The sequence below is a fragment of the Priapulus caudatus genome, unplaced genomic scaffold (assembly GCF_000485595.1).
Source record: "Priapulus caudatus unplaced genomic scaffold, Priapulus_caudatus-5.0.1 Scaffold459, whole genome shotgun sequence".
Lineage (NCBI taxonomy): Eukaryota > Metazoa > Priapulida > Priapulimorpha > Priapulimorphida > Priapulidae > Priapulus > Priapulus caudatus.
The window spans coordinates 285,697-298,860 of NW_014577520.1; the positions used below are offsets into that span (position 1 = coordinate 285,697).

At 40.9% G+C, this 13,164-nt stretch overlaps 1 protein-coding gene across 1 annotated transcript in view; it reads right to left on the reverse strand.

Annotated features, from left to right (window-relative positions):
• The window catches only part of LOC106810631 (MAP kinase-activated protein kinase 2-like), a gene marked incomplete in the record, with an annotated part of 39,037 nt that extends 26,785 nt beyond the window's left edge, over positions 1-12,252 (reverse strand). The window contains 2 exon segments of the mRNA XM_014814054.1: positions 10,510-10,649; positions 11,887-12,252. Of these exon segments, the coding sequence (XP_014669540.1) occupies positions 10,510-10,649; positions 11,887-12,072 (326 nt within the window).
• Positions 12,253-13,164: the final 912 nt, after the last annotated feature.

Consider the following 13,164-nt stretch of genomic DNA (forward strand, 5'->3'; position numbering starts at 1 on the left):
TAGCACAGAAACTTTTTAATTTAATTGCTACCAGATGTGCTAGAAGGGCAACTATAAATGAGTTATGTGCTAGAAGGGAAATTATGAATGAGATATGTGCTAGAAGGACAATTATGAATGAGATATGTGCTAGAAGGACAATTATGAATGAGATATGTGCTAGAAGGACAATTATGAATGAGATATGTGCTAGAAGGACTAATATTATGAATGAGAATATGTGCTTAGAAGTGACTAATTTATGAATGAGATGGTGCTAGAAGGACAATTATGAATGCAAAAAAAACAACATTTGCAAATGCACATTTTTGATTATTTAATAATGTAACACAGTATTACAGCACTGGAAGGAAAATGGAGATCAGAATTACAACCACTGGAAGGGAGAGGGGAGGGAGGGAACTACTACCACCTGGCTTCCTTATGTTATAACTATTCAGCAGATTGGGTATTAGACTCTTGAGCTGGGATTCAAAATCTCCCAGTTTTGGTTTCCCGTTTCAGCGGTTGCTCCCAGGTGAATTGTGAAACAGGGGGTGAAGGGTGGGGATAGGGGGATGCGGGAACTAGGGGGTCTGATCTGGGGGGCTGTTTTTTTTCCGTACCCTTAATGCGTTAAATTCGGCACCATTTACATAGACGGTATTTGGGATACGTATAACACCTTGTTATATTATATAGATAAGCTCCGGAGTCGCGTTTTACAGTTGGTGTTAGGTCGTGGCGGTTGGGTGGAACGGGTGACTTGTTTTGTACTTTGTGGTGGGCTTGCAGCGATGTTGTAGTGTAGGAGTTTATGCATATTAGTGTACGGTTAAAATTACACGCGCGCGGCGGCCCCCTGGTTCGAATTGGTAATTCTTTGCGATCGATTCCTATGCTTGTTCAAACTTTTATTGTGGTGCGATTTATATCAGTGGCGGGAAGTATGTTTAACACGTGGCCGCAATGATTTGAAACGGGAGGTGGGGGGGGGGAGGGTTCCAATGTGGGCCGGGGCAGCGCCCGCGTTTGTGAAGTAGGGAGTGGCTGCGTTTTACAGCCGAATATACTTCCTGTAGCAGCTCGCGGTGTGTCAACTGTTTTTGAAGATTATAACGTGTACCTAGATGTATATACTGGACACAGGGATGCGTGGCTGATTGTCAGTCTCTCGATGTTTTTATAGCACGTGCACTTACAGCAGTGCACATTGTAAGTCAAACTACCTAATGCTTCAATTTGTTACATCTATTCAAAACTGATCAGGCCACTCCTTAAATAAGTTAGCTGTCTGCCCGTGCGACCCATGATTTTTAGTGGTAGTAGGTAGGTATTTTGTGTGTGTGCGAGGCATAATGTTAAGGTCGTCACATGCGAAAAAAAAAAATGGATGCCAAATGTAAACTCGCGATATTTTCGTGGTCGGGTCGTTGACAGCACATGATTTTTTAGGTACATATGTAGAGTATTTCAAAAATCTGTATCAGTCATTGGCATCTGGCGTGATCTATTCTATAAATTTTTTTATTTGGCACTTTCTAATAGGAGGAAACGGTGAAGCTCTGCCAACCGAAAATACTGTATATTTTTTCGACCCAACTTGTTAAGTACCGGAAACTAGCCGTACTTGACAAAGTTCGGCGATTTTACCTTGTAGTATGCGCAAACTCACTCGACCTGAACGAAATATTATTTTTAAACGGACATCCTCAGGCGTAGTAGGACATGCTTCATAGTATGATTACATGATGGCTTGCTTAGTGTTGTATGAATCAGCTGCTTACAAGTCGCGTAGTCCTACATTCTTTACTATTTATTTGCACGAATTCTGTGGCAAAACCTGCAGGTTGCAGTTATCCCTTGTTTTAGTTGATTTTTTCAACTAACAGACTAGATGCCACCTGTGTCTGTAGATATTTTGTTTTAAAGAAAAATCTGTGTAATCCCTAACATTTCAGTTGGTTCAGATAGGTTAGCCATATGTTCATAGTGGCGCAAGCGCGCTTTTTTGGATTGGAATAGTGTGAAGTGTTTAAACTATTATGGGCTTGACTGTCAACTACATTCAGGTGATTTCTTTCGGGCGCGTTCTTTTGATCTTGTGTCCGCTTATATGCTAGAAATGATAATTTGGAAATAAGTTCCGGTTTCTGCTCGACTGTTTCTGTAAGGGTTCCTCGGCCGGACTCGGAATGCTCTGAAAATTGGGGATCGGACCGATCCAAGTTTCCGTACACCGCCTGTAGCAATTAATGATATTTTCTATGTGTATATTGGTCAGTCTTATTGTCACGACACCTCCTGTCAATTGATTTCTCCTAACGATTAATTACAACACACTCGGAAGGCACTGTAGTTTGGAAGACCGTTTGATGTAGTCAGATACAGACAGGCATGGCTGCAAGTTTTAGACTGTAACTATGACTAGGTATTTACGTGTTCCCCCTGGCAAAAAGGGGGTCTGCTGATTGGTAAATTTTTTTTTGTGTGTTTGTGGCACTTTCTGAACGTCCTTAGCTAAATGCGAGCACTGCCAGGAAAAAAGCTTTTGGAAAAACAATTTGGTGCATTTATAGTATTCTTGAACGATTTTAGCGAGTCGGCATGCGGTTGTTTTTTGGTTACAAATTTATTTCTCTCCTGTGCGGCGCTGATGAATTTTAATCTGAAGGCGGGCCGCCTCGCTCGTGTCATGCAGCGGGAAACATCTGTATTTAGCGAACCAAGCAAATCATAGTAATTTATAGCCATAATTTATTTTAACTAGGTATTATAGCCAAATAGCACAAAACAGCAAAACGCTAGGTTTTGTACCATCAATTCAATTTGTTTTTCAGGACCATTTTCCAAATCGGAGAAGGTCCATTTTCAGGACCCTGACGTTTTAATTCCTAATACTCTATTTCATACAACTTTTCTTTATCAGTGATGGGCATGGATACGTAGGCGAAAGGCGCTCTTCGTTCTTATGACTTTTTTTATCCACTTTACTGTTTACAATCACTGTTTTATGTACATTGGGAAGAGAATACGATGTTACATGCACAACAGGTGAATTCAGGAAGGGCCCGGGAGACAACTGAGTAGGGCGTAACAATGAATTTACGTTGCCTTTGTACATTATTCATAAAATTTTCAAGGGATACATCGCTGTAATATAAGGTTAACCATGTACTCATTGCCAGAGTTCGCCATTTGGTGTGAAATTATGATGCCCTGTGTATCCTTTAAGCATGACCTGTACCTTACAGTAAAACTCCTCGCGTATAAGAACATGATTTTAAGAACCTTGTTAGGTCTAAATTTCCATTTAGACCCCTTTTTACATTAAGAACCTGTTTTTAGGCTAAGATTTTAAGTAGGCTTCTTAATTTTCCTATTGGCAGTATGAAACACACGGTGAAAAATAAAAAAGATTGAGCTCAACAATATACCGTATGAGATGTTGCATCTTTTTGTCACTATTGTTTTGTGTCCTTGTACATATCTGTATCATACAGTATGGTTAGCACTGTAAAAAACTTACGTTATCACTGTAGCCCATCGCGGTATTAATTAGGCAAAATTGCAGTCCTGTGGCTGAAGAAAAATTAACACATATTTTGAATCAAGTATATAGCTGTTATACATTATTAAAAGTATAGAACATAATTAAGAACTATTTAAGAACCTTTTTGAAGCCTTAATTTTTTCAGTAAGCCCCATTTACTATAAGAACATATTGAGAGACTAACTGTTGGAACAAATCTATGTTCTTTATACAGCGGGTTTTACTGTTGTCTAAATGCCTACTCACTTATTCCATGATCACAGTTAGGCACTTTCTTCCCTGCAATGTGTTCTCTATGAACATTCAATTATCTTGACTAGTTGTTTAACAGTACACTTTGGACCCATGCCAGTGCTAGTTCTCATCTCAGTTTCGGGCTTTCTGCTGAATCTGGCCATTTAAACCTGTCTGAAATCGTCACACAGAATCCCAGCCACTCAGTTAATTAGGTATGCAGTTTACCAGTGCTCAGTGAATCACATTTGAATGACAGTGGCCAATTGCTGCTCCAGCGGGTCAAATTTTAATTTTCAAGGCAGCAGCGCATAGTTAAATTACTGTTTGTATTTCAATTCAGATATTTTAGGACACCACCAGCTACAGCTGTAGACTGGCACCAATTGGATTGCAAATTTCTTCAAAAAAAGGAATAACTTTCTTTTAGAGCATTTTTGTCTGGGCAAAAGAAGTATATATTATACATCAAAATAAGGATTCATGGAAGGGCACAGTATGCTTCGTACCTCTATGTTATGATGTTAAGGCAACTACGGAATTTTTTGGCTGTGAGACGTTTTATTGTTATATTGTGTTGTGCTTGTATTGTTGTGTTTTTATTGTTTTTGTGCTTAGTATTATGTTATGTACTTGGTTTCAGTGTCGCACTACACTTCACTATGGTAAGAAAACAGAGTTTGCTTGGAAAATGCATTTGTAAACAAGCATTAAAGCAAGTGCATGACATTCATAACAACGTGAGTTCAGCTTGTGGACAACGTCTCAGATCAACATACTTGTGGGAATGATAGATCCAATGGATGGGCGACTGCAATTCGGTGTGAGACATGTTCATCTAGTGTTTTAAAGGCACTTACGAAAATGCTGACATTACTACGCTTGTGTTCGCTCACTAGAATTACCAGCCAGCCTTCCCACTCCATACAACTTGCACTTGCAATATAGTAACTTGCCACAGGATTCTGACAAATACGTTCTCGTTTCAACTGGTAATGATGTAATATAGGTGTAATCAGCCCATTAGCTATATGCTATTAGGACTTGGCTGATGCCATTGCATTACCTGGGATAAGCGTTTGTCATCCATTTCCACTTCTCGAAGTATGAAACCCTGCAATTGATCTCAAAAGCTAAGTTTAAGATAAGCGTATGTTTAGCTTTGCTTGGCATTAACAAACATCTGGGACTAGTTAGTCTGTAGGCAAATTTCGCGTCGCTCCTGATATTTTTACTGCTTGGCCTGATGCCGCTGAATACTTCGTAGCTCGGATAGTGCCACTAAACAGGAAAGAACATTTTCACAGGATCTTGCAAGACCTTACAGGTACAGTTAAGTTGTATTCAGTGAAAGGGTGGTTGTAATTCGGTTAGCAACACGTTTGTATCTTATTTACTCACATTGTATCAATTCATTTTAATATATTTATGACTGTGCAGAAATGGCGAACAACTTTGATATAACATTTATTTAGTGTTGGTTGTCTATTGTGGACAGCGGAAAAATAATACACCTGGCCTGAGCTGGCGCGTACTTTCGCTCCTGCAGCTTGTCAAGCCGCGTCTTGGTAAGCAACATATTACTGAACGAGCGAAAATTTTGGAAGAATACTGGAAGAAAAAAATCGCTCCGCTTGCGCCCGGCGCGTTTTTAGAAATTAGTTCCGTCCGGAGGCCCGAGCCACAAGTTTTTGTCGGCATTAACAATTTTAAGTTTTATAATCGCTAGGGTTTATTATCACTGCTCGGGGAGTGAGGGCACGACCAGTTGACACGAAGACACTGGCGGTAACAAGCTGTTTAACTTGATATTCGTCAGCTGATTTGTAGAAGCTTGACTATTTTATTCATTTTAGATTCTGAAGCATGTAAAACTGTTATATTACTATGAAAAATATTCTAGGCACTTTGTAACTCTTGCGGTATGTGCGGGCAGCATTTGAATTCTATGCCATGTGGCGGATATCGTGGGATCTGGGTGGAATAAACCGAAAGTCCCAGATAGCTCCTCGCATTCCTAGAGATTCAGTACAAGTTCTTTTTAACATACTCAAAGTAACCTAAAAACTTTCTCCTGAGTTCTGAATTGCTCAGTTGATGTAAAAATAAAGTTGAAAGTGAAAAGAAATAAAGTAAAAAAAAAGTAACTGGAAAATAACCTATACCATCATTTACCATCGATTATAATTCTTTGAGTGTGTCTGGTCTTGTCTTGCTTACCCTTGACTATGTTGTACTGTGTAGCTGCATGTCCTGTCTGTTGTGAATGAAATTGAATAGAATGTGATTGCCGTTTCTTAGTCGACAGTGGAAATGAGCATGAAAAAAATTGTGATCGATGTAATTTTGTTGACGAAATTCTTAAACACTGATAGTCTGATTACTGTGTGCTGAGATGCTGAGATGAATTGATACTTAATTAGGACAGGTGACATTCAAATTATCGAAATTTTAACAAAAATTCGATGCCTATGAATTAAGTGCTCTGGCAAGCCTAAAATAGCTCCTCGCTAAAAAAAAATTATTCGAGATGCCTCTTTTTTCATACAAATCAAAAGAGCCTTCTGTAAAAAAGTACAGTAATTTTAGAGCTGCTTGTGAACGAAAACCATGGCTCACCAAGCTTCGCGCGTAGGGCTTTGACCTGTAATGCCTCGATTCCACCAATCCTTGCTCACTACTTGTGCATTTGATAGCCATTTCCTAAAATCGTTCATGTCGTCAAGCTCTGTAGTCTGACTGAATAGGCGGTTTTCGTTGATCGATTGTCGCAGTTCCTGAATGTTTGGATCCTCCATTTTTGGGCTCTGCGTTGTTGACTGTATTTTCATTCCCATCACCACTAACTGGCACTAGTTGTTTCAATTTGCTCACCGATCACTTTCGAATTCCGATGATGATGTTTGTCTTTTTATCAGGTTTTCTATTATAAGGCACAGTGCGCTATAATGTACACAAATCATTTTAAACACAAAACCAACGGTAACACGTTTAGAAGCATTCAGATAGTGTGGTGATGGACGGGGATATGACGATTACACTTCTGTGTGCAGGATGCGCCATCTACGTCAAATTGTGATATAAATAGCGAGGGCTACATATAGTAGACATCGGCATAAACATACCGCATAACAAACTTATTTGTAGTCTAATGCCTGTTAACGAATATTATTTCACTTCTATTAAAATATGACAAAGGACACACTGCCAGATTGCCCGTGTGAAAATTATTTCGTTTTACGATTGAATAAGGGAGAGAATGAGGAGGGATTAATCGCATATTATTAATAAAATCTTGGTGATTCTACGTTCAATTGTATCCGGATAGGGTTTGTCTCGCCTCCTCCCTCACCCTTCCTTCCCCCTCCCACTCCCTACACTGCTCCTTCGCTACCCTGTACCAGAACTACGAGAGTGCTGACGATGTTCCACTGATACGCCCGAAACGCCGATAGACCGCGTAGCGCCATCTGGTGGTGGCATTTGCAAGTTAATTTACGACGCTAAACCTGATGTTTACCTACTACTACTAGTACTACTACTAGAAGAGAAGTGCTATGTTCCTGAAACCCCCACCCCTACTCCTTTGCCCAGTGCTACAGTTCCAGATTGAAGCTAATCCCAGGTTATTGCAGCATTGCTGTGTGCAGTCATGGTTATTGAGGTCGGTGTATGTTAACCCTCCATGCCAAGCCCTACGTAATGTTTTCTCTCAACAACGATTGAGATATGGTCCATTATTTTTTTCTATGGTTCTAATGTGTCATTGGTTACATTTCCAGTCGGGACAGTTTAGTGAAGACATGATTCCAACTGTTGGCTTCAACATGCGAAAAATAACGAAAGGAAACGTGACGATAAAGGTGAGTAGGGTGCCACCAGCAATCTTGGTGGGTATGGGCATTTTGTTAATCAATGTGCTACTTGGGTCCACCGGTTTCACAGTAACATGTGTTGTCCAACCATCTGACGAGGAAGTGTGGCTTTACTTTGGACTTTACACTTGTGAGTCAGCTGAGCAGTAAGTGTAACCTAATACATATACACAGCTCAAGGCATGGATTGATTATTTTGGTCAGGCAATATGCCCACCAGAATATGATAATACTGTGCAGAAACACAGGTTCCTGAACAAAGAGTTACACCCTGAATAAAAACAGAAACATGATTCCCCTAACTATATACTTACTCATATCGTAAACATTAAGTATATTGTCTAGGCCTTGCTAATTTTAACTTGTCGAAATAATGGTATTATGATGTGCTGTGCAAAAGTGGAAAAAATAGCAGTAAAATAGTTGATATTGTTGTAACGTTGAATTAATGTCCGTCATTCTTCATCACTCCCTCGCACTCTCCATCGATCTTCGTTTCTCCTACTCTTGCTGTTGTTCCCGTCTCTCTCTCTCTCTCTTTTCCTCCGTCTCTCTTGCTCTCTCGTCCGCTCTCCGTTTCGCTCTCACCAGTTTTCTTGCCAGCGGTGTACCCAGCGACTCCTCCTGTGTCTTCTTCCTTCTCCATCTTCTTTGCGTAGTATGGCCCGTAGATCGGCATAGTGGAATGTACCTTACGTTGCGTCCGCAAAGGAATACCCAGGTTTTGGACTGTCGCTGGCTCCAAAATGTAACGTTGAATTAATGTTCGATGTAGAAATGATGAAGAAAGAATCCAAACTTGTGTATTAAACTGAACAAACTTTAATAACTGGCACACAGTGTAGTCACATCTTGCACAGAGAGCCAAAGAAACGCGCAACGTCCCGAATATCGTGACCGTACGTCGAGCGGTTAAGATTTGTGCCCAACTGTTGACGGAGGGACGGACGGACGGACGGACGCTCGGACGGACGGACGGACGATCATGCGATTCTACAAGCTCCATCTGACTATGTCAGATGAGCTAAAAATGTTAAAAAAAACTTTTGGGTCGCGGCTATTTTCGTGGGTCGGTCGGATGACAGCAAACATATAATTTTTTAAGGATGGCCTAATGCGATAGAAATTTGTTACACGTATCAAAACTGATCAGCTCAACATTTTGGCAGCTGGCGGCATATCTATTACTTAAATTTTATTTTGGCACTTCTGATAGGAGGAACGGGTGAAGGCAGCCAACCGAAAACTACTGTAAGCAATAGGGGTGCACCGGATCCAACCTTTTAAGTTCCGGACGGAACCGGAACTAGCCGTAACTTGAAAAAAGTTCCGGCCGGAACTTAAGCTGGGAATTACCTTGACAGTTTTGACCCAGTATTGCGCAAACTCACTCGGCCTGAACGAAATATTATTTAAACAGGCACATCACTCAGGCGAGTAGGACAATGCTCAAAGTTATAATTACAGGATGGTTGTTAGGTGTATGAATCAGCTGCTTACAGTCGGAGTCCATAATTCTTTAATATTATTTGCAAGCGAATTCTGTGACAAAACCTGCATGTTGCAGTATCCCTTGTTTTAGTTGATTTTTTTCAACTAACAGACAGATGCCATTCCCGTGGCTGTAAGAGTATTTGATTTTAAAAGAAAATCTTGTGAATCACCTAACATCAGTTTGGTTCAGTTAGTTAGCCAATTTTCAAGTGGCAAGCGTTTTTTGGGTGGAATAGTGTGAAGTTGTTAACACTATATGACTATTGACTCTCAACTACATTCAGTGACTTCTTTCGGGGGTCTTTTGATCTTGATGTCGCTTATAGCAAAAATGAAATTTGGAAAAAGTTCCGGTTCCGGCCGACTGTTTCTGAAGGGTTCCGGCCGGAACTGGAACTCTGAAAAATTGGGGATCCGGCCAGATCCAAGTTCCGGTACACCGCTAGTAAGCAATATTGATTTCTAAGTGTATATGGTCAGTCTTATTGCTCACGACACCCTGACAATTGATTTCCTAACGATTATACAACACACCCGAAGGCACTGTAGTTTGGAAGACGTTTGGGTAGTCAGCATACAGACAGGCATGGCTCAAGTTTAGACTGTACATATGAACTATGTATTACAGTCCACCTGGCCAAAAAGGTCTGTGATGTGGTAAATTTTTTTTGGTGTTTGCGCATTTCGAGGTCCTAGCAAAGCGAGCACTGCAGGAAAAAACCTTTTTGGAAAAAATGGTGCATTTTAAGCTATTCTGAACGATTAGCGAGTCGGCAAGGGGGTGTTTTGGACAAATTTCTGTGTGGCGGCTGAGAATTTAAGCGAGGCGGCCCGCCTCGCTCGTGTCAATGCAGGGGAAACACTGTATTAGGAACCAGCAAGCATAGTAAAATTATAGCCATAATTATATTACTAGGATTAAGCAATAGCACAAAACAGCAAAAGCCAGGGTTTGTACATCCAATGCAAAATTTGTTTTTCAGGACATTTCCAAATCGTAGAAAGTCCATTTTCCAGGACCCTGAGTTTTAACCTAACTCTATTCATACAACTTTTTCTTATCAGTGATGGGCCATGGATACAGTAGGAAAGCGCTCAGTTCTATGACTTTTTATCCACTTACTTTTTAACAACACTGTTTATATACATGGCAAAGAAGAATACATGTACATGCACAACATGGAATTCACGGGAAGGGCAAGGAGACAAACTGAGTAGGGCAGTAACAATGATTTACTGCTGTACATATCATAAAACTTTCAAGGGCATCGCTGTAAATAAGGTAACCATGTACTCATTGCCAGTGCCATGGTGAAATATGAGCCCTGTGTACCTAAGCTTGAACATGTACACTTATTCTAAATGCCTACTCACATTTCCATGATCACAAGTAGGCACTTCCTCCCTGCAAATGTGTTCTCATGAACATCAATTATCTTGACTATGTTACGACACTTGGACCCATGCCAGTGTAGTTCCATCTCACGTCGGGCTTTTGCTGAATCTGCCAAAACCTGTGAAATCGCACACAGAATCCCAGCCACGTCAGTAATATAGATGCAGTACCAGATGCTCAGTGATCACATTGAATGGTGGCCAATTGCTGTCACAGGGGTCAAATTTAATTTTCAAGGCACAGCAAGTTAAATTACGTTTGATTCAATCAGATATTTTAGGACACCACACTAAGCTGTAGAGGCACCAATTGATGCAAACATTTCCTTCAAAAAAAGGAATAACTCTCTTAGAGCATTTTTTGTGTGGGAAAAAGAAGAATATACACAAAATAAGATTCATGGAAAGGGCACAGATGCGTACCATGTATGATGTAAGGCAACTACGGAAATTTTTTGGCTGTAGAGTTTTATGTTATGTTAAGGTAATATTGTATTGTGTTGTATTGTAGTGTTGTGTTTTATTGTTTTGTGTTGTATTATGTTATGGTACTTGTCAGTGTCCACTACACTTGATATGGTAAGAAAACAGAGTTTGCCTTTTGGAAATGCATGTAAACAACATAAAAGCAAGTGCATGACAGATAACAACGAGTTCAGCCATGTGGCAACGTCTCAGATCAACATCACCTGTGGGAATGGGGCGATGCAATCGTGTGAGACATGTCGATCTATTGTTTAAAGGACACTACGAAAATGCTGACATTACTACAGCTTGTGTTCGCTCACTAGAATTATCAGCCAGCCTCCCACTACGTACAACTTCACTTGCCAAGAGAACTTGCCAAGATTCTACAAAACGTTCTCGTTCCAAGGTAATGATGTAAATAGGTGTAATCAGCACTTAGTATAGCTATAGGACTGCTGATGCATTGCATTACTGGGTTAAGCGTGATCCACTTCCATTCTCCAAGATGAACCCTGCAACTTGACTCAAAGCTAAGTTAAGTAAGGTATGTTTAGCTTGCTGGCATAACAAACAATGACTGTAGTCTGTAGGCAAATTTCGGATCGCTCCTGATATTACTGCTTGGTGATGCGCTGATACTCGATAGTCGATAGTGCCACTAACCAGGAAGGAACATTTTCCACAGGATCTTGCAAGACCTTACAGGACAGCTTAAGTTGTATCCAGTGAAAGGGTGGTTGTAATTCGGCAGCAAACACGATTCGTACTTATTTACTATCATTGTATCAATATCATTTTAATATATTTATTGGACTGGCCAAGAATGGCAAAACTTGAAATAACATTATTTAGTGTTGTGGCTTGTGACGAAACCATGGCTCCACCAACCTTCAGCGCGTAGCTTTGACCTGTATGCCTCGATTCACATCGCACTACTTTGCCATTGATACCCATTCCTAAAACGTCCTTCGTCAGCTTGTAGTCTGACTGAATAGGGGTTTTCTTGATCATTGTCGCCAGTTCCTGAATGTTTGGTCCTCCCATTTGAGCTGGTTGTGACTGATTTTCACCCATCACCACTACTGGCACTAGTTGTTTCAAATTCTCACGATCACTTTCTAACTTCCGATGATTGTTTGTCTTTTTATACAGGTTTCTAATAAAGCCACAGTCGTATAATGTACACAAATCATTTTAAAACACAAACCAACGAACAACGTAGAAGCAGTGAGAAGTCTTGGTGAGAACGGCGGATATGACGATTACACTCCTGTGTGCAGGCTGCCATCTACCGTTCAAAATTGTGATAAATATGCGAGGGCTACATATAGACATAGGCATAAACATAACCGCATAACAAACATAATTTGTAGTCTAAGGCACTGTAACGAAAATATATAATTTCACTCTAATTAAATTGACAAATAAACACTGCAGATTGCAGTGGAAAAGATTTTCGTTTTACGATGAAATAAGGGAAGAGAATGAGGAGGGATAATGAGCCATATTATAATAAAAATTATGGCTGAATCTACGTCAATGTATCCGGATATGCAATTTCAAAATTATATGAATGTAAATATCTGTACGTTACGTGTAGTTACCAGTGGCGTATCCAGAAATTGATAAACGGGGGGGGGGGCAAATGTACTAGGGCTGCCCAAGGCAGCCCCCTGTGCCGTAGACAGGAGTGTTTCACGTGACGTCATAGATCAGGTCACGTGTATTTGTTATGTGTTTTTGTTGGCAGCGCTGCTTATGTAGTGCACGTACACGTGAGTGCTGCGTGCGTGCGTGTGCACGTACACGTTCGTACGTTCGTGTGCACGTACACGTGCGTGCATGCGTGCGTGTGTGCGTGCGTGTGCATGTACACGTGCGGGCATGCGTGCATGCGTGTGTGTGTGCGTGCGCGCGTGTGCAGGTACACGTGTGTGCATGAGTGCGTTGGTGCGTACGTGCGTGTGTGTACAGACCTGTACACGTGCGTGTGTGCATGCATGTGCACGTAGACGTGCGTGCGTGCGTGTGCACGTACACCTGCGCGCATGCATGCGTGCGTGCGTGTGTATGTAAACGTGCGTGCGTGTGTATGTAAACGTGCGTGCGTGTGTATGTAAACGTGCGTGCGTGTGTATGTAAACGTGCGTGCGTGTGTATGTAAAC